General features: G+C 37.0%; 1 protein-coding gene across 5 annotated transcripts in view; it reads left to right on the top strand.

Annotated features, from left to right (window-relative positions):
* msh3 (mutS homolog 3 (E. coli)) overlaps positions 1-26031 on the top strand; it is a 65438-nt gene that overhangs the window by 26445 nt on the left and 12962 nt on the right. For all 5 annotated transcript variants that reach the window (XM_079606116.1, XM_079606112.1, XM_079606114.1 and 2 more), the window contains 8 exons: positions 1279-1466; positions 1619-1787; positions 3167-3231; positions 3631-3747; positions 3920-4027; positions 4814-4928; positions 8062-8219; positions 17607-17793. In XM_079606116.1, the coding sequence (XP_079462242.1) occupies positions 1279-1466; positions 1619-1787; positions 3167-3231; positions 3631-3747; positions 3920-4027; positions 4814-4928; positions 8062-8219; positions 17607-17793 (1107 nt within the window). The remainder of the gene's footprint in view (positions 1-1278; positions 1467-1618; positions 1788-3166; positions 3232-3630; positions 3748-3919; positions 4028-4813; positions 4929-8061; positions 8220-17606; positions 17794-26031) is intronic.

The raw sequence follows: 26031 nt of genomic DNA on the forward strand, positions 1-26031 counted from the left end.
ATCATTGAATATCAAAGTTGAGAATTCAAGGGATTGTTCACCAAAGAATGATAATTATACCATGATTTACTCACCCTCAAGCCATCCAAGGTGCATATTATCTTCTTTCAGACTAACACAATCGAAGTTATATTTGTCGTCTGCTGGAAGCTAGTTATTATAGCTGATAAAGTTTTAAATATGGATTTTATTTTTCTTACACAAACGCTTCGCTTCGGAAGCCCTTTATTAACCCCCTGGAGATGTATGGATTACTTTCATGGTGGATGAGGGCATTTTTTGGGGCTTCAAAATACTGAACCCCTCCCCGCCCCCCTTTAATATTGAACCTGAAAAAAAACCCAAAACAATATTTCTCTGTATTTATGCATTGTTGAAGTTTCATATTGTTTTTATGCTTCCTATTCACCAGTAATAGACTGTCAAAGTAGCGCTTCTATCATAAATTAAATATATGTACAGCAACAAGTGTCAGAGTTTTTGCATAGATCTACGGGGAACATTCACAGTTTTTTAATGAGCACAGAGAGTGGCTATGCATTGCCTTATTATGGTGTATAATGTTTAGTAGGAATGACTAACGTGGAGCCTTTGGGAAATGTACTTGATGTTTATAAACATACACAAGATCAAGCAGAGATTTAATTGGCTCCTTGGTGCTTACTGTCATCAAAATATGGAAATTACAGATTGCATGCACATGAGCCATTGCGTTTGACGTATAATGATTAATGATGCCCTGTAGTAATTTACGACTAAGCATTATTATTTCTTCTGGTAATCAATAGGTGTTTTTTTTGTTTTTGGTTCATTATTAATGAAGTAAAGCACAATGAAGGGAACTTTATTATTAATTATTTATTATTCTCAGTTCATATCTTGAAAAATTACTATATCATTTTAAAGTGCTGTTAGGCTTTCAAGGAGTCATATCATAAAATCAAATCTGAAATATAATCATTTGAAATGAGCATGGTAACTTTCATATTAACACACCATTCATTGAAACTAATCTGCAAAAATGACTCGTTCTGTTCTTCCACAAGTTTGAATTCATTTAAACACGTGCGCATGACCATGTTTGCTACAAATTATTTTTAAAACCTGTCAGTCTTTTGAAAAGTTGGCAAAGAGGCTTTTAATTGATCGTGGAGAAAATAAAATGGCTTATACAATTCTGATATGATCCATTAATGAGAAGTAGAATGTGTATTTCAATATATTTGAAAGACCCAACATGCATGTTTTCTTTGTTTTGACATTTCTGTGTCTTGTCAGTGCTCTACTCAGGAATTTTACCTCATCACCAGCACTCTCTCTCGTCTGAGCACTGAGCTTCAAGCCCTAATGCCCGCCATCCAATCACAGCTCAGCTCTGCCCTTCTAAAGCACCTCCTACTGGACACACCTCAGCTTCTAAGCCCCGCCCACAACTTCTTGAAAGTACTGGACGAGAAAGCCGCAAAGTGCGTTAAATCTTTTGACCACTTCAAGAATATTCACCTTAACCTGTGTATTTTTCCATATCCAAATACTGTACATGTACACTTGATGAAAAAATTATTTTATTCTGTATGTAGCTTTTCTGATTAGATATCTCTGAAATGTATCCGTTTAGGATGGGTAATAAGACAGAAATGTTTGTGGATCTGAGCGAATTCCCAGTGATCCAGAAAAGAAAAGAGGAGATCCAGGGTGTCCTATCAGACATAATGGAGCACCGGCGAGAGGTTCGGCTGGTGTTAAAAAACCCATCTTTGGATTACACAACAGTGTCTGGTCAGCAGGTAATATCATCAAGCATCCTCTTAACACCTGTCTTTTAAACGAGTTTCAAGATCCGAGCACCAAAGCGATTTTCACACCTAATACATTCCACACATTTTCTACACTTTATATAGCATTAGCATTGTACAAATTTGCCATGCTTAACTGTTAACCCTGTTACTTAATTTATTTTAAGAAAAAATTCATCTGTTACCTTGTTACTACCTTTTATTGTTTTCGAATACTGATGTGTTCGAATGTCTCATTATCAGTTGTCATACTCTATATTATTCAACCTTGCTAAAGCTGTTTTACTCATTTTATTCTACTGTAGATGTAATGTTGAATTCTTCCTTACTAGAAGATGACAACTACAAGGACAGTGTCTGAAATGTTTCTAGTTTGTATGCAGCTCCACATGTGTTTCTCCATCTGCTCACTGTTGCCATTCCCTCATGAATACACAACAGTTTGTCCACCTCAGAGTATAGACCCCGGCCATACCACTTTCTCCCACCATCTATGGCCGAGTCTAGCATTGCTATGCTTTTGACTACCAGCTTAAAATCTGGTTCACTTGGCATCTTATTCTGGGCTAGAACCACAAGAGACTGTATGACTGACACAGGCGACCAACCATTTCATTTTATGTGCCATGTAGGGGCGGATTTGGGAGTTGATGCCATAATAATGGACTGGTGTGCGATAAAGCTCACTAGAATAACAGCAGTGTTGTACAGCCAAGCTAGTCAGATTAGAGCACACTCTTGCTGGATTTTTTTATTTATTTATTTATGCAATATGCATCAGATGATCAGTGAACAGACTTGTTCACCACATTGGTTTGACTACAGCCACCATTAAGACAAACAAATGAGATGATAAGAACATGAGACTTTAATGATATAGTCCACCCAAAAATGAAAATTGTGTGGTTATTTACTCACTCTCATGTTGTTCCAAATTTGTATGCTTTTCTCTCTTCTTGCTGGACACAAAAGAAGATATTTTGAAGAATGTTGGTAACGGGTTTGCTTACAATTGACTTCCATAGTATGAACAAAAAACAAACAAGCTCTGAGAGATTTCTCAAAATATCTTCTTTGATGCTCCACAGGAGAAGTCATACAGAATTGGAATGTGAGTAAATTGTCCTTTTGATTTTTAAGAGAATAGCACCTTATTTGGGGTGAAAATTATTATTATTTTTGTAATGTAAAGGTTACTCTGTAATGTGATTAAAAACAGTGTCTATGTTGCGCAAAACATTACGTTTATAAAATTATAATTTTTAAGTGAAATTGTGAGCTTTTTTATTTTTTACATACTTTCCAGGCTTTACTTGGGTAAAGACAGTCCATAATAATTTGACAATGATTTGTTTCTTTTTCTTACGCAGTTTCTCATTGAAGTAAAGAACAGTATGTCATCCATAGTCCCATCAGACTGGGTCAAAATCAATAGGTAGGCACCATTGTTGAGAAATTTGATCACTTTGTCTCTGAAAATCCATCATCTTACCAATGTACTTCATTTTAAGAGAGCTTCTACCACGTGTCCCCTCCCATATGATTTATATTTCAAAGTAGCAGTTTCCAGTTATTTCAGCTGTGCAAAAACTGCTTGATATTGCAAAATGGTATTTATTATATTTAAATGTATTATCAGAATTGTAAACACACTGGCTTGTAGGTCATGTAGTGTTACTGTTTGATGCACTGTGACTCTTGTAGTTTATCTATAGTGGCTAATGAATCGGAAGTCTTGCACATTCACAGGGAATAGCTTACTTTTGCATTGAAAAGTCGGTTGGAATTGAAACAAACCCGTTTTAGCATTTAAACGTGTGCTTTTTATCCACAGCACTAAGGTTGTTGGCCGCTATTACACTCCATTCATTGTGGAGAAACATCGGCGCCTGCAGCAACTACGTGAGCAGCTGGTTATTGACTGCAGTCACGAGTGGATCAGTTTCCTTCAGTACGTAACTTGTGAAATGACAAAAATCATTTTTATAGCAGCCCTGTTGATTGGCTGAGATGCTTTCAGATCAGAAAGCTGCAGGAGTAATTTAATCATGTAAAATGTGTTTTGTCTTCTTTCACTTTCTGACCCAACAGTGCTCGTTCTTCTCTTTTTTTCTGGCATCTAGGCTATTTGGGGACCATTACTACATCCTGAGGAAAGCAGTGTGTCACCTAGCAACCATGGACTGCCTCTTCTCATTGGCCCAGGTTGCTAAAGAAAATAATTACTGCAGGTGTGGTAATGAAGTTGGCTTTTTATTCCCGTGTTCTCTGCTGACTTCCTGTCATCTCTCATATTTCAAACCTAATCACACCCAAGCATGTATATTCCCTCATAAATTGCCCGTGTCGGCGAATTTAATATATTAAGCTTTGTTTCCAAGTCTTCTATATTCTTTTTGAACATTCAAAAGTCAGATACGTGTAGTCCTGGGAGCGATCGTGGGGACTTTTCCCAGATTTTTAATATTTTTTGGCACACCATAGTGCAATAAAATCAATCATTTCCGAGCATCTACAAAGAAGCTCTATTTCTCCTTTGTGTTTCGTGAGATGCGCATAAAGCATCTTACATAAGCTTTCATAGATGAACGAGAGTAAGGGGACCCAGGAGCCCCCACATCTCTGTCTCTCCCTGGCCCGAATTGAGTCCAACAGTAGGATGAATCCCACCCCCATGCAGTATAGAGCCCACTCCATATCCCTATGACAGTCTGTGTGGGGGAGTGGATTTGACTTTGAAAGCAGAGGTTTCCGCCAACTACTCCCCCTCTGCTCCTTACCGCCTCCCCCTCCCGCCTGTTCTGCAGAGCACCAGAGCTTATCCTCTCCCTCTGGACTTTTCCAAAGTGTGTTGAGCTGATACCATAAATTCCAACTCTTATATGTAAGGTGACCTGCCAAAACGGTGTGCGCAAAACTTTGTTGGCTTTTTTTTTTTTTTGTCAGCTTATCTAAGTGTAAGTTTTTTTTTTTGTGTGTGTGTTAAATGCATCTTTTTTTGCATGTCCTGAACATAGGCCTGAGGTTCTTGAAGATAAAAGTCAGATTTTGATCAAGGCAGGCAAGCATCCGGTCATCACCTCGCTGATGGGAGATCAGGATCAATACGTCCCAAATGAAACTCATTTAGAGGTGAAAACATCCATTGCATTTAAAAAAAATAATAATTTAAACTCTTTTAATCATTAAAAACACTAATAAAGGCCCGTTCACACCTAGAATGATAAAGATATACCGGTAGTTCTAAAAATCATTCTTAATATAAAAGATTAGCAAAGTTCACACCACAGCTATAGCAGTAACGGCACAGAGAAATTATATTGTTGGAATCACTTTCAGAACAATTTTTTTCCCTGCTGATGAATGATAAAAACATTGACAGCCAATCAGAATCCTTCCAATTTTAAAGAGCTCGAGCTTTTAAAGCAGCAAGCGGACCATAAAACTGCAGTGCGTGCTTTGAATAAACAGAACGCTAATATAGTTCTCGTTATAATTATCTTTATAGTTATCGCTCTTGGTGTGAACGGGCCTTAAAGGGATACTCCACTTTTTTTGGAAATAGGCTCATTTTACAACTCCCCCAGAGTTAAACAGTTGAGTTTTACCGTTTTCAAATCCACTTTTAGCATAGCTTAGCATAGATCATTGAGTCTGATGAGTCCAGTAGCATTTCTTTCAAAATGACCAACGAGTTTCAATATTTTTCCTATTTAAAACTTGACTCTTCTGTAGTTAAACCGTGTACTAAGATCGACGGAAAATGAAAAGTTGCGATTTTCCAAGCCTATATGGCTAGGGACTACTCTCATTCCGGCGTAAGAATCAAGGAACTGTGCGGCCGTACCATGGGTGCAGCAGGCGTAATGATATGACGAAGCACCTGAAAATAGTCCCCAGCTCGGTAACTTCCAACATGACCGGGACTAAGTTTGTGTAGTTTTAATAAATACGGTTTGGGATCTGCACCAAAGTAAATGTCATCTAAATCGTCTCTCACAAATGTCTCCATGCTACAAGGCACGCTCCCTGTGCAAGCAGGTTGTCACGTTGGTTTGTTGACGGCAAGATCTTCGTCATATCATTACGCCTGCTGCACTCATGGTACGGCCACACAGTTCCTTGATTCTTACGCCGGAATGAGAGTAGTTCCTAGCCATATAGTTGTACCGTCAGACCCGGAGTTCGGCTGAATGGATTTGAAAACGGTAAAACTCAACTGTTTAACTCTGGGGGAGTTGCAAAATGAGCCTATTTCCAAAAAAAGTGGAGTATCCCTTTAAATCTCAAAATAAATATCAGTTTTTTATACTGTACAATATGATGTTGTGGTGATTAATTTAACTTAATTCGTACTCATTTAAATTACTTGTTGTTCACTAGTACATCTTTCTCTCCAGTAAGTTATTAACTGCTGATCTTGAGAACCGCATCAGTCTGGTTTATTCACATTGGTTTTGTGAACTGGATAAACTGATTGATTGAAACAGCCCATCTTAAAAGAATCATTTACTCTTTAATTGTTTCATGCCACTAGTGGTGCGGAGATTGCATGCTTCACCTTAGATCCATATTCATGAGCTATATTACTATCTTCTTCCACATTCTCATTAACTACTCGTTTTCATATAATGACATTTGGGGGCATTTAGATCTTAGAGATTATAATAAAAACTTGATTATCATCCTGGCATTTAATTTCCGACCTTAAAATAAAGGTGAGGGAATCTGTGTTCGAGCCAAAGGTCTGTGTGGTTGTCTTTCACTGCAGGGTAATCATTTTTATCTCACCTGTAAGAAAATCCAATTGAACCAGCAGCCAAACCTTTTGTATCAGCCACCCACTCTGCCATGCCGATTAGCATATGTTTTTAATACCTTTGTCACTTCTTGCTCTCACTCTTCCCACCCACCTAATCATTGGGCTTCCATTCAAAGTGTGAGTCAGGCTTTAATAATGAAGCCGTCTTACTGGGATACCGTACTTTTCTTCACATTACTTGTCATATGTCCATTCACTCAAGACATTTTTCTTAACCCTTCAACAGACATTTTGTCACTCAAAATGTGGGCACTTATAAATATGTCATTGAAAACTATAACCAAGTGGCATCTGCAAACAAATTATGTTAGACCTATGACTTTTAACGATGTCAAGGTGATTTTTAGTGTATATGTGATGTCAGTTCCTCTTTAGTTTTACACAGGTGTCCTAGCAGAGTAACCACATGCGTAGTTGTAGTTCATCACATTAACTATAGTTATGCCTATTTATTTGTGTATGTTTGTAGTATACACTACATTCAAAAGTTTGAGGTCGGTAAGATTTTTAAAATGTTTTTGAAAGGCTCACCACGGCTGCATTTATTTGATTCAAAAAAGGTGAAAACCGCAATATTGTGAAATATTATAATTTTCATTAACATGTTATCATTAACACATATATTTTTTAAATTTAATATAAATGAAATGTTATTTATTTCTGTCACAGGAATGTCACCGTGTTCAAATGATCCTTAATAACTGCAGTCTGCTATTATTGGCTCAAGTCTTGGGATTAGTTTTGGGAGGCTTGGGATTGGATGCGTAACAAATTAGTCCCACACACAATAGAGTTTTAAGGACAGAAACCTGACAAATATCTTGAACTGCATCATCTGAACAATGTTTTGAGGTGTGGTAACCGTAGTGGAATAAACTCCGGGCCATTGAGTTATTGAAAAATAATGCACACCCGAGGTGTTAATGTGGCCGCGAAATAAACGGCCCGGAGTCAATTATTCATTACTTATATTCTATTATATTATTATTACTTTGTAAACCATGACATTTTTTTTTCAGTATTCTTTGATGGATAATATAAACTTTTATAACATTATAAATGCCCTTTTACTGTCACATTTGATCAATTTAATGCATTCCTGCTGAATGAAAGTATTACATTATATATATATATATATATATATATATATATATATTTTTTTTTAATGCTTTACTGACCCCAAACTTTTGAACCGTAGTGCATCTATTCTCTTGTCTCAGACCTTTTTTATATTCCATTATAAATAGATTTTTGCTGGTCTTACGGTTTCATAATGAGCTTTGTCTTCTCAGTGTTTTCACTCCAGATGATTGAGATGACCTTTGTGCTCCATCCCTCTAAAGCTCTGACACTCAAGCAATCAGCCACAAATCAGTCACTTGCTTGAGAATCTTTAATGTAATCTTGCACAAATGTTCATCTGATTACCGTTGCTGTCTTCAGGGGGATGGGAAGCGAGTCGTGATCATCACTGGGCCCAACATGGGTGGCAAGAGCTCCTACATCCGACAGGTTGCCCTGGTGACCATCATGGCACAGCTGGGATCTTTTGTTCCTGCCAGAGAGGCGTCAGTGGGCATTGTAGACGGCATATATGTCAGGTAACTTCCACCTGTCAAACACTCTGTGGCCTTTCAACAATTGAGAAGAGGTCATTGTAGATGTGACAGACCTTACATGGTTGTCACAAAACGCATCTGAGAGCATACTATCTTCTTATGAAAATAAATGTCCAGATCTTTTATTCTCTATCATATTTATTGCAGTTTCTTTCCCAAAGAACAAAGATACTTTCATAGGAGATTTATGAAATCTCCCCCTATCTGCCATAATAGGGTATTAACTGAGATATGTAGATGGGTCTTTTTCCAAAAGAACAGGGTCACGTCCGTCTGCTTAAACCTATGGAAAAATCAGCTCTCACGGAGATATTGTTTCTTTTGTTTTCTGGCCATTAGAGAGGAAGTAATGTATGACAGCACGAAGCTGAACTTTAGTGACCATGACAACACCTCAGAGGCTGAGCAGACTTTGGAGTTTGTGCTTGAATGGTCCAGAATTGAGCGGGGTGAAACCATGCCCGCTAGTCTTTTCACAAAACCCCGGTAACCGCAGATTACAGAGGCAGGAGTCAAAACCTATTCAGACTTTATGCCACATCTGCTAGATTTTTGAGAAGCGGAGTTATACTAGATTTTTAAGTCCAGAATAAAAAAAAGAAGTTATTTTGAGGCAACAAAAATGAGAATGAAGACATTGTTTTTTAAACTCTGATTGTTGCTGTGGTATAGATTAAATGTATGTAAAAAGAGACGTATCCCAATTCAGTATGCAAATAGACAAGATAGAACTTCTTGCAAGAAGACCGATTTGCTTTGCAAATTTTACAATGTCATTGTTGATTCTTTTTTTAAAGCCAAAACAATGTCAACAATGCAAATAAACTTTTTAAAATAAATATGCAGTATATAATAATTAAATTAAACTGTGATATTAAATTACAGTTTATAAAAATGACAACAAGATTCATTGGTAAAACTAATATGTGCTTGATGTATCAGATTTAATTTCTAAATATATTTGTCATTATAATCGTTTTGTAAAGGCTTAAGTTTAGTCAACATTCCCATTATTATTATTTATTTAAACATTAATTTTGTTTGGCTTAAATCTTCAGAGTCATTTAGTTGAACAATTTCTCTTTTGTGTGAGAAAAAGAACAAAGTCATAACATATATTTGATACCAAGCTTATATTTGTAAAAGGAGACACTTTTTTTACTTAACTTTAAACTGAAAAAAGAAGTTTTTTTAGTACTTTAAAAAGTTACATGATGTTTATTTACTTAATTTTAAGGCAACTGGTTTCACTTTTTTAAGTTAAGCCAATTGATCACTTTGGATATTTCTTATGAGTGTCAGTGCCTGTAATGTGTTCTGAGAACATAAAAAGTTTAATTTGGTCCTTTTAAAGTTCACTGTCACACAAATTGATTCTACGGGGTTTTACCTCCCTCATAAATTCCAATTAAATATCTAGATTCTTGTCAAGTATGTTAACTGAAACATGTCTTGCTTTTATTTCTTAGTAACCTCAGTGAACTTCCAGCCCCTCTTTACTTGTTTTGTCTCATTTTGATGTGATTTATTAACATTGTTTACTGTTGTAGGGGTTGGTTGATTTCTGCTGACTGTGCTAGTCATTAGACTACCAACATCAACAACATCCACAGCGGTTCACTAATTAGACTCAAATGTGACTTGTGCCGCCTTTCACCCTTTTTGCCGAGAAAGTGCCTGAGATCTACAGTATCACATATTTCAGCCTTTTTCACGTAAGGCCAATAATGATGTATAATTAATTCATTTATTGAGTATTTTGTACAAGTTCTTAGCAGCCACCAGTGTTGTAGAGAAGTGTATGTTGATGTATATAATATACATTGACTGAGTTAGTTAGTTTGCAGAGGATAAAAGTTTTGCTGTACACCTAAAGTTATTTAAGCATTGCTGTGAGACTGTCCAGCAGGAAGGGGATGTGATGTAAAGTGTTTTTTGACACGCTCTTGTCAGTCTAAGTCATACCGCTAACAGTGAAGTACTGCCTCGTTAATTAACCCAGTCCTGGCGCTGTTCACGTCAGAAGATAATTGCCTTCGCTCCCCAGAGTTGTGTTGGTTTGTTCCAATTAACAGGTCAAAATCAGGTTCAAACAGTGCCCAATTAAGTCTGAAGGGTTCAGTGGCCTATACTGCACTCTGGTGAAGCGGAAACATTGAGTGGTTATTGCATTTGCGTAATGGGACTGTAGAATGTCGGAGAAGAGTTTACATCCTCAGTGCAGTCAGTTTCACAAAAGCCCTTGCAGCTGCTTTGACTGGATTTTGGCTTTTCATTTTCAAGATTTATGACGCACTCTAAAACTGTTGTTGGGTAGTTGACATGAAATACCTTTGGAAAGTGCACATGTCATGTGGTGTGACATGGCACTCCGTTTAAAACAGTTTTACGAGACATTGTTCAATTCTTTGAAGATTAAATGCATTGAAGAGACTATAAATTATTTTTTATTTTTTTTATATTCCGTAAAGTTTTAATTTATCACCCTGCAGAGTAATTTAAAATGTACAAGTGAAGGCAAAAGGGTTTTTTAAAATGGTGAACAACTTGAAATGGTGAATAGTTTCAGGATATAAGAGATGCACTTTCCTTTATGCATTCATGAAAGTTTTAACCTAAAATATTTATGTTGATTTAAAAAAATTCAAACGCATGCAAAATCAACACAAGAAAGAAGATCCATCACAATTCAATTCCTATGTTAAAATGTCGTCATTGTTGGTAGACTTTTAATGGCGAACAATTTCAAAACAAAAAGTGCAAGTCAGTTGTACATTTACTAACTTTTTTAAGTAGATTATTTATAATAAAAACGAAAGGTAACTTTTGGCGCTCTTGCTGTTAAAAACAAAACTGCATGCATTTGAAGAGCATTGTTTTGGTTGTGTTTCGGCTCTGCGTGACTGTGCAGATGAATATGTATCGCTGCACATGGAAATCCAAAAATGTCATTAATATTTTTCAATTAATGACGTTACAAAGGTTTTGACGATTGCCAGTCTGATATGTTCAAATGTTGTTTTTTAATTATTATTTTTTTATAAATTATATTCTTGCCAAAGAGAGAGAGATTATCCTAATGCTCATAAGACATTCACTAGTAGGCTGAAGTTAGATGGGAAGGATATCAAGCTGACTAGCTGAAGATGTTACTGTAGCTATATTATAATTAATAGACATGGTAATTTCTTGAAAATAAATTCTAGCACAGCACCAGATTTGGCAACCTATAATATAATTACCCTTCACAACAGATAATGCTTCACAATCTGTTAGAGAGCTACATATCATGGCAATTTATCTGTTCAATGAAATACCTTACTCACCTGTTGAGTAATAAAAACGCAGCGCTTTTACAACATTTCAAATCCCTCAGTTCTTCTCATCTCCGAAAAAAAAGCCAAGCCAATGTTGCTTCATGTTTTATTACGAGCTCTGTCTCGTTCTCTTTTTGCCAGGAGACTCTCCTCTGTTTTTTGTTTTTTTTAAAAACATCTAACCTATACCTCTCCCACACCATACACACGTCAAAGTAGCCAGAGCAATATTTTCTCTATATTACAGATATGACTATTTACAGACACGCAGGTGAATGACGCATGTAAGCAATTTCCCGCAAAAGACACCCCAACAGGTCTAAAATATAAATGCTTATAAGGCTTACCATATCAGGGTAAGACACATTTTGGAAGAATGATTGATGATGTATTGACTCATTATTTACATTTTGTTAATTTTGAAAAGAAAAAAAAGTTACGTAGTGTACTTTTAAATAATTATAAACTTTAAAACATCTTTATAAAAGTTCTAATTTGCTTTACTAACATTTACTTGCTGAGTTACATTTTTAAATGAAAGAGTTTTTATTTAAATAAAAATATTTAACAATCTAACCAACTATGATGACATTATTGTAAAATTTTCAATGTGTTTTTTTATTTAAAAAAATTTTTAGTTAAGTTTTTTAAGTTAAGTTGTCAAAATTCTCCCAATTATTATATATCAATTGATTAATTTTTTGCAATCATTAAAGCATTGTGTGTCAACTATTCAGGCGCAGAAGCAGAATATCGTCATAATTGTAATAATACACCCATGATGACGGATGATATTGAAAAATCTGACTGCAAAAGTCTGCAAAAGTCTTGACTGACTGCAAAAGTCTACATAGTCCTGAGCGTCTGTGCGAGTCCTTGATCGGACAGTCTTTTTCCCCCACTGATGGAACACTTTTATTAAGAGGCACTTAAGGTTCGGAAGCTCTTTTCCCTCTCTTTATTGGTTGCGATGGAAACTGGAAATTAAGTGCAATGCAAAAAAAAGTAAAGTAAAAATGAAGCCTTAAATGAAACCTTTTAAAGGTAAATCTTTTGTAATAAAGAAAAAAAAAAGTGTTATCTAAAACATCTAAATCTTTTTTTGAGTTTCGTAGTGCTGTTTGACCTTTATTGTGTTTATTGCTGTGTTCAGCCTGAGATTGCCGGCAGCTAGACTGATTCACTGCAGAAACATCTTATTGCTTACGTGATCAGTTATGAATTGTTTCAACAAGAATATTAATAGAATGTTAATATTATGGGAACCGAATCAAATAGTTTATGTGTGTAAAGACACATTTTTGATATTCTGATTGTCATAGAAAACAATATGATTGCAACAGCCTGATTTTAAAAATTCTAATTGCGCTTGATTCAAAATGAAAATGTGGTTTTGCAGCTCAAGCTGTATTCCCAAGTGAAATCTGTTGACAAAAAACTCTGAAGAAAAACATGAAAATGAAATACATGTAGTCAAAATTTTTGAATGTTAAAATACAAGAAACCAGAGACGAATATAAAAGCAACAAATAGAATGAAAACGGCATTTCATTGCTTGTGGCTCTCAGCAAAGCAGACTACAGATACCATCTGTGTTTTCTCTCAATCGTAGCCAAGAGCTGCACGATTTGTCCAGCTAAAAAAAAAGTAGGATGAAGCCCCCTTATCAGGATAATGGGAAGGATTTTCAGATTAGCTGTTATCAAAGGACAATTCTGCGATCTAGGGATCTATGTATATGACCTATAATGGCCGGCACATTAATTGGTTAATATTTTGTGTAATGTTGTTGCATTGACCTGAATTAGTGAGTATTAGGGTTGTACTTGTGGCGATAGATGATAGTTTCCTCTATCGATAATAGAGTAGGTAGAGATATTACCGATGGCTTTTGCCTAGACGATATCAAGATGATAATTGGCTAATTTTCCCATTATTGTATTAAATTATGATTATTTTGTTGTTGCTGTACAAAACAAAAACAAAACAACTCTTAAACGTATATTTATTCGCTAGAGGGATCATATAGCGCCTTCCTGATTTAATTGAACAAGAAATATTGATTATTGTTAATACATAGATTTTTTCACTATCATTAATGTATGGTCCATAAGAGAAATATTAAGCCAATAAATGGAGATAGTTGATATACCATTATCAGCATTGAGGTAGAATTAATGCTCAGTCAAAGACTAGATATAGAAAGACGGTTCACTCCTATTACTGCTGAAGGGGAGAAACTGCAATGCACAATATGGCTGAATAAGTCCCGCCTTCCAAGTAAAAGAGCCAATCGGTGATCGCTAAAGTCATTGCATCGCTGCAGCTGCTGTTAGAAGCTCCAGATCCCATTGAAACCTGAGACTCGCGCTTAGGACTGCTCATGCACATTGGCTGGTTTAGCCTGAAAAATATATTTTTAATGCTATTTGAGTACAAGAAACAACATTTATGAGACTGTTTATGTCAGATTTAGTTGCTGATTTGAAATGTTATTTAATTATTTCGGCAAGCAGTTTTTGAGATTTCAGGATTCTTCCATTCAAATGGATAGTATTTGTTCTTGGATTTCCAGAAATAGCTGCCCGGAGGCGTTGCAAATATGGCTGCCGAGTGAACAGACTTTCCTTGACTTTGGCGCTGTGCAGCGTCAGATGCCAAAAGCTCAGTCAGTTTTTGCTTTCACTAATTGAATAATTGTCACTGGTTTTAGACTCCTTCACCAGCATAACTCTTGTACAACGTTGGTAAATTGCGTGTGTGATATCCTTTCACCTTTTGAGTGAAGTATTTCAATGCGACATACAATTTTGCTTCATCACTAAATCCATCTTTGCTCGCAAAATGATAGTAATAGATTCTTATTTCCTTCTATTATAAAAAAGTAAATAATTAAACCGAGTATCCAGACAAGTTAATAAGTAAATTAATGATCAAATAAGTACCCCCAAACCCTGATATGACTATTGAGCATGTCGCTCAACACTACATTGCATTGTGCTTTCCTACTAACCATCGGGAAAAAAAATCCAAACATTAACACTGCTTAATATAGCAGTTTAAGAGCAGAAGTCCTGTGGTACAAACATACCCTAGGTTTGTTCACCTTTATATGGTGATTTTTTCAACAGCGTGAGCTTTTTCTTGCACTTATGATATAATGAGGCACTGCATTTGCCTAAAACACGTGATCTTCGTGTGGTGGTTCATATTTGATTGTCGAACGCCACAAAAATCCACTTTAAGGGTCACTTTTTCTTGTCACGTATCTGTGGAGGTAATGAGCGCATGACGATAGAGAATCAAACAAAGTCTTTATTATAGATGTTATAGATAAACGGAGAAAACACAACCACTGAACACAGATGAGATCGGGCCAAGAACTGGAAAACACAGGGAGTATAAATATCCAGAACAAACAAAAGAGCTAAAGAGTTAATAAAGAATCAAACCGGCACAGACATGGAAATTAGGAAAAACTTTCTTCTTTTTTTTTACACTTGGCATTAACATGCGATTACCATGATACGATCAAGCAGATCGGATCATTAGCCTATCAGGACACGGTGCGTTTACATTTGTTCATATTAAGTAACCTCTGTATCTGGATAACCGATCGGATTTCTGTTTCCTGCATAATATTTAAATTAGGTCTGTAGCACAACACCAAATTAAGAGTAAAGATGATACAAATTAAGCAAGGTCCCAATTGCTTTCACTCACTTGCTTTACTTTCCCAGTGAAATGATCTCAGACAGCAAGTGCAGTGAGTTTGCTTTTTTCTTCTCTAAAAAAATCAATAATATCAGAAAGGTGATCAGCACATCCTTGAGTTGCACTGGGGTCAGACATATCAGACCACAACCTGAGAAAGTTACTGTCTGATTTCAAAGAAATTGATGGCAAAACTTTGGAAGAAACCGTACAGCACCTTAAAACATCAACCTTGACGCACAATCCCACATGTTTCTTCAAAAGTGTGTTAAACAGCTTAGAAGCAGATCTCCTAGAAGTAGTAAATGCCTCACTTCTCTCTGTGAGTTTTCCAAACTCCCTGAAAACGGCAGTTGTCAAACCCCTCCTGAAAAAGAGCAATCCGGATAAGACTATATTAAGCAACTATAGACCGATCTCAAATATTCCTTTCATAGGCAAGATCATTGAAAAAGTTGTCTTCAATCAGCTGAACACATTATTAAGCTCGAATGGATAATTTGACAATTTTCAATCTGGTTTCCGATCACATCACAGCACAGAGACAGCACTCATAAAGATAATAAACGATATTCGCTTAAATACTGATACAGACAAATTATCAGTACTGGTACTACTCGACCCCAGTGCTGCATTTGACACTGTCGATCACAACATACTTCTTGACAGGCTGGAAAACTGGGTGGAGCTTTCTGGGATAGTCCTAAAATGGTTCAGGTCATACTTAGAAGCGAGACGTTATTATGTGAGTATAGGAGACCATAAGTCTGAGTGGACATCCATGACATGCGGAGTTCCTCAAGGCTCAATACTTGTGCCACTCCTATTCAACCTGTACATGCTCCCACTGAGCCAAATAATGAGAAATAACCAAATTGCTTACCACAGCTATGCAGACGACACACAGATCTACTTAGCCCTATCACCTAACGATTACAGCCCCATGACTCCCTGTTCCAATGCATTGATGAAGTAAACGGTTGGATGTGCCAAAACTTTCTTCAGTTAAACAAAGACAAAACTGAAGTCATTGCGTTTGGAAACAAAGGTGAAGTTCTCAAGGTGAATGCATACCTTCACTCTAGAGGTCAAACAACAAAAAATCAAGTCAGGAATCTTGGTGTGTCTCTAGAGTCAGACCTTATTTTCAGTAGTCATGTCAAAGCAATAACTAAATCAGCATACTATCATCTGAAAAATATTTCAACAGTTATATGCTTTGTTTCCAGTCAAGACTTAGAGAAACTTGTGCATGCTTTCATCACCAGCAGGGTGGATTATTGTAATGGACTCATCACTGGCCTTCCCAAAAAGACCATAAGACAGTTGCAGCTCATACAGAACGCTGATGCCAGGATTCTGAGCAGAACCAGAAAATATGAACATATCACACCAGTCCTCAGGTCTTTACACTGGCTCCCTGTTACATTTAGGATTGATTTTAAAGTATTATTACTGGTATATAAATCATTTAATGGCCTAGGACCTCAATACATTGAAGATATGCTCAATGAATATAAACCCAACAGATCACTCAGATCATTAGGATCACATCAGCTAGAAATACCAAGGGTTCACTCTAAGCACGGTGAGTCCGCTTGTAGCTATAATGCCAGCTGTAGCTGGAACCAGCTTCCAGAAGAGATCAGATGTGCTCCTACTGTAGTCACATTCAAATCCAGACTCAAAGAAGAACAAGTCCAACACCGCAGTTTCAAAAGTTATTTGTAACATACAAGTAGCTTTTAGTTTAAAATTATTTCAAATTGTGACAACCCTAATGGTTTAGTCAGAGATAAAGGGATAGTTCAGGCAAATTTGAAAATAAGGTATAATTTACTCACCCTTAATTTACAAACCTTTATGACTTCCTTTCTTCTGTGCAAGTCAAAAGTTTTTTATTTATTTATATATACTTGGCCACATTTTGTTTATATAATAAAAGTGACAAATATTGCCAAAAAAAAGCATGGTCTAAAAATTGTGCCTCACACAACTTGCATTTTGGCCTACTCGTCACACAAAGCTATTGTATAGCTTCAGACCATTTGGATGGAATATAGTGCATGAGTCATATGGATCACTTTAATGATACTTTTATGGTTCTTTTATGTCCTTTTTGAAGCTTGAAAGCTCCAGTCCCATCCACTAATAATTTTATGGAAAAGAGTGACTGGCACATTGTTCCTTTTACTCAATAGTTTCCTTCATGTTCCACAAAAAGAAAGAAAGTCATACAGGTTTGGGTTGACATTAGGGTGAGTAAATTATGGCAAAGTAAGCTAATGCTTGTTCACAGACTAATTTAAGTTTCGCTCCACTGGTTTTGTTCTGACAGAATGGGAGCATCTGACAACATCTCAAGGGGCAGGAGCACCTTTATGGAGGAGCTTGTGGAAGCATCAGATATTTTGGCTCGTGCCACGTCCCGCTCCCTGGTCATCCTGGATGAACTGGGTCGAGGCACCAGCACTCATGACGGCATCGCTATCGCCTATGCTACCCTAGAGTCCTTCATCAGAGATGTAAGTGAGACTGAAAGACTTGAAACCCTTGCTTGGCAAATATACCTAAAGAAAGGCTGTGGTTGTGACATGCTTTCATGCCAGATTATAACAGGCCATGTAGTAACACAGTTCATCCAGAATGACTTGTAGTATAATTTTTGGAGGGAGATTCACCATGCTGCAGCCTGTGGTTATGTGTTTTGCTTACAGGCCAAATAGAAGACTGTGATTTCAGTGATTCTACAGTTCTCAGGTCACTGCTACTTTGGGTTGAACCCACCTCCCAAATCCTTAAACCTAATGCTGCATGGCAAGCCAAGCCCATTAATCCGCCAACATTTGGCCATTTCGAGAATATCATTATCAGTGTTGTCTCTGACATGGCCATCTGCAGATTTTAGAACTGACAATGTATAATTTTACAATGTATGTTTATTCATTTTTATATGTTTTAGATACATTTTGTGTAAAATGAGCAATTTGTGTAATCTTGTTTAATATCACTAAATCAGCCAAATTTAAATCATAAAAAAACTATAAATAGAATATATATACCGGTAATTAAATGTGTAGAAATACAGAAATAAGATGGTCATTATATAAAATACGTTAGTCGATGATAACATGCTTAGTCAACCACATTTTAATTGGTTGGTTGGTCGCAGAAAAAAAATATCTGCACAGGAAGTGATGAAGTCTTGCACTCTGTGACTGATAGGTTGTTAAAGGAGTCATAACCTAGTATTACCTTGGATACCCACGCTCTATTATAGTCTTTCAGGCCCTTCTAAAAAAGAAAAGTGGAAAAAAAATAAACACAGAGCTCCTCTGACCCTTATTTCTGAAGGCATTATTGTCTTGCGAGATCTGATGCGATATTTTGGCTGTCGTGGACGGTGATTTTAATAATGCAAATGAGGGGCGCGTTGATTGGTGGCAGGAAGGAGGGGGGTTGACACCGCAGGTAACTTCAGCATATCATTCCAAAATGACATCATGGCGCAAGTTGTGAATGAACCCGACCTGGCCACGACCTACGGGATTCAACCGTATATGCACGAGCCGGGCTCTGAACCTGAGCTGGAAAGGGAAGATGTAGAGTCGATGGAAGGACGTCTACATCAAGATGTCTCTGAATGGTAAAGACAATAATTTTGACTGAGACATACATTATAGGCTACCTTTTATTTAATGTAGATTACATTAACGGAGATGTAGTCTACTTTTTTTATCAGCTTACAGTGGTTATTGAGATCAACGTTTGCTATCGTGTTTTTGCCTTGTTTCACGTTGTGGTTTTTTAGACATTCAAATTTGTGAACGATTCCGGCGTAAAATGATTAGCACAGACACCTAACGTTAAGCCAGTGGGAAGGGTTGTAGGAACCGCGTCATTAAAAATGAATTTAATCCACTGGTCCCTGACAGCTTGGTCCGTTCTTGGGAGAGAAAACACATTTAAGTTACATGTTGATTCTGGCAGTCAACAACAGAGTAACTCACGTGTGCTCTACGTTTCTGTATCTTTCGCGACTGAATATGAGGGGGACAGGGGCAGGGCGGGCTTCCTGCAGCATAGGTCTGCGGTGTCCATATATGGTGTATCCGGCCCCGTCTTGACGTCAAGACGGGGGAGAAATTAAAATCTCGTGTTTGAGTGCGCGTGCACGTGGGCTGGTTTACGAACCCTGGGGTAAACAAACGCTTCACTTTTAAATATCGGCTTCCCGGCCATTGTATAATCGTTAGGCAATCATAACATACATTGATTCTCGTGGAAAAGTGAAAATTACAGGTCATGACTCCTTTAACATGGCTAGTCCATGCCGTAATTATGCCGGAAAATCCAAACGTTTGCCTATCATTCATTGACCTCAAACATTGAAACGCGAGTTGTAGCCTAACGTTAGACACTCTACAATGGCTGCTCGCTCTAATGTTAACGTTAAAGGGGGGGTAAAATACTTAGTTTCAGTCAATCTCATGTTAATCTTGAGTACCTATAGAGTAATAGTGCGTCCTTCATATCTCCAAAAAGTCTTTAGTTTCATCATATTTATAAAATAAAAATACAGCTTTCCGATTCTATCCGGAAAAAGCCGAGGTCCTTGATTCTGGGCGTGGGCGGAGCTATAGAGTCAAGCGGGAGCGCGTGATACCGTTGTACTCATAGACATCATATAGATAGACGCCCTATCGACCGCTACTGCCTATTAGCGCGGTCGAGCCGTGGAGCCGCCATCTTAAACCGGTCACCCGCTCCACTCAGTGTAATCTGTATGGCAGGTGCAATGAGCTGTCAGCGCATTTAATTAATCATACCGAACTGAATACCGAACTGATTTTCACGCGGGGTTTTTTTCTGCAAATGTCATTCATGTAGCTATGATACAGGACACATGGTTCGGCATATTTTAATATTCATAGTAGGCTTAACAGTAATATAATATTCTGATATCAGATATAAAGTGACCAGACGTCCAAAATCAAAATATGTGATGTAGGATATAAGGTATTTTATAAATCATACACTATAAATATGATAAAGAAGCAGAAACAGATAGTTTCAGTAAAGTAAGATATTTTAATAAGTTGAAGAAACAATAATGATGTGACACACACACACACATATACATACACTTACTCTCTCTCTCACACTCACACACACTCGATTTGCGCATCGCCGTCATGTGTGTATTAAAGTTAACGTTACACAGGTAAGTTAAAGTTATTAACTTACATAGATTGCTTCCTGATATCACGTGCACAAACACAAATAACCTATATTTATATATGCTTATACTACAGGGCCGTTGAATGCTTGTATCTGATAACCGAGAAGCTCTTATAATTATTACTTTACCCAACCTCTCCATGCGAGTGATGCAGTAAACATAGCCTAGCTAACGTTAGCTGGCTACGATTTCAGTACAGTAATATCAAAGATCCTTGCTCCTTCTCAGTTATCTGGTAATATTCTATTCACAAAATACAACCAAAAGCACGGTAATGTTAAAAATTACTTGTGAAAAGTAATCCCGGGCCCTATATTGCGATGGTCCGCCGATTAGAACAGGAAAATGCTCCACAGTGCTCTGGAATCTAACTGCTGCTAAGCAACGAAACTAGGAGTACGACCGGTTTAAGATGGCGGCCGTATTTCTCGGTGCCCAGCGGCCAATAGGGCATCTAGTCTCTATATAATATCTATGGTTGTACTTACATGAATGGGGTGTTTTATCACTGGGACCGCGCCAGGTGACCTTGTTAATAAAACATTCGTCACTGAAATGACCAGAACACAAAAACGCACTTGCCACACTCCTTTGCTGTCCCGGAAATACAAACTGCATCCACTGTTCCAGTAACACTGGGTTCTTTGGGAAGCTGAACAAGGTAAACTTTCCCTCACATCCCAAAACACACTTTTTTGGAGACATTCTTGACATCAACCATTCCTATTTAGCGCTGATGATGATGATTTCCGGTAGTAGCGTGTAGATATGCGCTTGGGTCTTTCCATAGACAGTATATAAGAGGGTCTTTCTCTCCTCTGGTCGACGTGTGCGTGAACGCGCTTTTCCGAGAGCAATGCTCATATAAGGAGTTCCACTCTGGTCTACGTCATTAGATCTACGATAGAAAAAAACCAGCCGAAACGTGTTGCAACCCGGAAGTATGATTTTCAGCACAGAAATTCTCTGTTATTCGTTCAAAATAACTTTTCAAACTTTGGCCATTATTAGCATGAGAATCCATCTCTTTTACACTGTAAACAACTCTGAATACATGAAACACGATTGTACCCCCCCTTTAACCTAAATGTGCGCTATTATTAGGTGCATATCCAATAGGAGTGTAACAATACACACGAGTCATGGTTTAGTACGTACCTCGGTTTTGCCGTACATCCATACTGTGACGGTTCGGGACGAATACATGTACCATGACACCCCTAATATCCAAGTCTTCATGCAGTCTGGAAGCTAAATTAGTACCACGCTTACTACATTACATGCATTTCTCTCTATAGGTGAATCCACTATACTGCATAGATAATGAGTCAGCATTGTCAACTTTCATCTTGGCAGCTGACACGGACTCAGAAAACATTTGTTTTTTTTATAAATTATTTAAATGTCCTTGCTGTTTTTAACTACACCTTATAATCATTACTTTTGCCAGTGTGCTGTGGCAAGCTTACATTTTAAAGGCTTATTTAAATGTTTTAATGCAGAACATTACATTATAATTTTTTTTTAGACCTAAAACACCCCTGAAGTCCCCCAGTAAATAATTTAAGCTATTAAAATAAATAATATATTTAAATGTGTGACTTGTTGACTACAAATGGCTTAAATGAAGAAATAAATAAATCTTTAGTCGGGGGCAGCCCTAAAGATGGCCCTTGATGTTAGTTTTGGTCAATACAGCTGCTATGAAATGGAAGTAGCAAGTAATAGATTATCGGAAATCAAAAGTAGAACGGAGACTTGGTTCTATCTATAGGTTGTTAATTGGAATCATAAATGTGCTCATAAATGTATGTAAGCTTACAGTCGATTGTGGAGACGTTGGATTTAATTGGAGTAAATGATTGGAGAAGTCTGGCATTCGTCACTATAGAGAAATCTGTCGTTTTTACTGGAAGGAAATAATGTATTGTTCACAATAAGGTATATTAAATGCAATTTTCAAATAGATTGGGTGAAAGTATTGGTTTTCTTTTAAATGCATCTGAGTTTATTTATTAATAATTTCACAAAATTGTGTTGCTTTTATTGTGTTGAAACTTTGAAAAAGTGTGAAAAAGGCTAAACTCTCTCTAATGATCATATTTTTGTCTTCATTTGCTGATTTCTCTTCTCACTCAAAACTGGTCATTAAATACATAGTCGTGACTTTTGAGAGGATACATTAAATGAAAGGTTTTCAGTTCTTTGACCACGTGACCATGTTAGACTTTGTGTTAAAATGACATTCTGTGGGGACAGCTGTGTTTACCATCAGCAGTGCATTTACTCTGCTAACAGAAATCTTAGAAGTCTTAGACTGGAATCAAAAGAGCCAAACTGATGCCTTCGTTGAAAGTTTGAACTTCATTAAAGCATTCACAGTTTTAATAACAGTTCTCTGGCATCTGGCAGCGTTTGAAAGTATGACGTGCAATATGTCATAGTAGGTGCAATTCTGACAGAAATTAAAAATGTTTTTCTTCCTACTGCTACAAGGTAAAAACATTCTCTGTTACTGGGTAGCGCCTTAATGGTTTATACTCCAAAGCAAAGCATCAAGGGGGAAAAGCTTGACTCAAGGGAGCCTAATAATCCCCAGACACATATAAAAAATATCTTATACCAGTCCATCCATTGGGACACAGTACATCTAGAGTCTCCCTGTTTTTGCCTCGTGAGACACACTTGTTTAAAGCTGCTTTGTCTGTTTTTTATTTATTTTTCCCGACATTTAAAAACGTTCTCCTAAAGTTAACCATTGGTAGGTTGATTTTTCCTGAATGATTTCTCAGATGTTCTGTGGTGGTTTCAAAACATTCTTGTTTGTTTGACCTTAACCAACCAGTCCGATACAGCAACATTGATTCAACCAGTAAGTTTGGGGGAAAGTGTGAGGAAACATACTGAATTTTAAAAATAGTTTTTCAGATCGATTAATCAAATATGTTAACTTACTGTTTATACGGTTTTGTCTTTTTTACAGCATCCTCCGCGGGTATACATTTATCAACAAATGATTCTTAATATATAAGCCACTTCACACCAATGTGAACACCAACTATTGCTGCCAAGTTAAATGAGATGGGTGCTAGTGAAATTGGCAATCATATCTTGTGTGTGGCAAATTAAAAGTGCTAATTAGTTTCTTGTTGGCTGTAGTTACTCATATTGAAGGGAAACGTCACTTTAGATGCTGTGCTGGTGTTTGAGCTGTCAGAGGGTGGGCTCCACTGGGTATTGCATAATAGTGTGTGTGTCTCTATGGCATTAGCTAAGGTGCAAGATCTATCACTCTTTCTTTTTCTATTTTGTTCTCTTTCTCCCACCACAGTTCTCTTGTACTGATACTGCCTCAGGCTGGAGTTATTTATTTATTGGCACATGGATGGACTTGTTTGCCTTCACTGTGAAACAGAATAGCCAAGGCATTGTTGTTTTTGTCTTTTTTTATCAGATCTTTTTCACATCATTCTCCCTCTCTTCCATTATTTTCCTCTTTCTCACTTACTATGAAGTTTATTGTTGGGTACTTGTCCTTAAAGGTGTGTAACTTTTCTAACTTTAGTTAGTGTGTAATGTTGCTGTTTGAGCATAAACAACATCTGCAAAGTTACAACGCTCAAAGTTCAGAGCAAAGGAAGATATTTGCTTTGAAAGAAATAGTTTTTTAAGGACTACAACAAAAGGCTGGTAAACAAAATTCCTCCCGGGTTAGTGACATCACCAACCCTAGAATTTACATAAACCCCTCCTCCGGGAACGTGATTTATAGATTATCATGACAGAATATGACTAGAAGATAGTTAACTCCATATTAGCAATATAAATTCATCAACTAACCATTCAGAAATGTCCTGTTGCATTCTACATGTTGTCACTTCTTCTTGAGTCTGTCCATCATTGTCTAACTCATAAAAGGCTACAAGTTTTTGAAATTTCCAGTGCGCGCGCACACACACACACACACACACACACACACACACAGCTCTTGAAGCTCCGCCCTCTGTGCCGGGAGCAGCAGCTCATTTCCATTTAAAGGGACAGACACAAAAACATCTTTTTTTTTAAAAGTGACCCATATCCGACATCTGCATTTACACTGTACACACAACCCAAGGTAGACACACTGACCCGGAAAAGCTTAGGCCGAAAAGGAAGTAAAAATGGCACGATTTGCAATGGACGCAGACAAAATGATAGTATTATTATTAATGATACATTTATTTCCACATATGAATGATGCCTAAAACCGGAATATCGGAACCCATGTGCTTTTTTTCCTGCTTTACATGTTCGTGGGTCATATTCAATCTGTTCAACATGGGAGGAAAAAATTGGAATTGGGTCACTTGAACCATGCAATGTAAATGTGGCTGTATTCTCAGACAATCATCAGCCATTAGGGGATGTGTGCAACAGGGATATTGAATATTTATGCATTAAATAGAGAGTATAAATGTTGCTGAATTTCAACAGTTAATTTTTCCATGTCTGCACTTATTTACCCTATAAGGCCTCTACTGTATCATATTTGATACCCAAATTTCTAAGGCCTATCAACATGGTCAAAATGTTGCTGAAAAACCTGTACACAATCTACTTTACAATTATACAAAAGGAATTATCAATCATATGACAGAAGATGTCCACCTTCAGGTTGTTGTACGTGTCTTTTTGCTGTGAAATTGTTCGTAATATTGTTGTATTGTTAGTTTATATTGTTAGTAATATTTCAAGATGAACATGCATATGTCAGGCTTTACAAGTTTAATGAATTGTATGTTTCAAAGCATTTCTTTACCAAAAAAAAAGGGGGTTCTCATTTGATAGTGTCACGCTTGGCAAAGCGTGATTAAACAAACAAGATGAAGACGAAATATGATCAATAGGCTTTATTTACACGGGCAAAAAACAACCAATCTCAGCGTATGCGTTGACGAGAACCGACAGAGAGAACTCAAACACAGCAACTTGTATACAAAGGAAAACAAGGGTAATTGATGATGAACACCTGTGATAATAAATTGATCTCCATAGCAACTCATAAGTAGCGGGAAACCAAACAAAGGAAAACAGGAACTAATGAATACAAACTCCAGTTAGTCCATGAAAACGAAACTAACAGAACATAACTATTACAGATAGCCATTTCCCATCACTTTTTCATACCACCTGTAACATCACGTCTCAGCCTTATATGATGCATTTTTTTTTTTTTGTCATAAACCAGCTACAAGAAGCAAAACATTTTGTTTGTTGCTTCTTCTATTTCTTTGGCATTCTATTAGTTGTGGAAATTTCATTGGTCCAAAATCCCACTCTGCATAACTGTATATTAAACATCAAATATGTTCTGATTGGGTGTGATTGTGCCACATAATGGTACTGTACATGTTAGTTTTCACAGTGAGGTGTGACTAATTGCTTGACAAATTACTTAGTGGGAACTGGAAGCGTGTCTCGCCTGGTCGGGACAGCGTCAGACGGTACAGCCATGGCCATTCACTGACCATCTGATGTA

The sequence above is a fragment of the Phoxinus phoxinus genome (genome assembly GCF_949152265.1).
Source record: "Phoxinus phoxinus genome assembly, chromosome: 3".
Classification (NCBI taxonomy): Eukaryota; Metazoa; Chordata; class Actinopteri; order Cypriniformes; family Leuciscidae; genus Phoxinus; species Phoxinus phoxinus.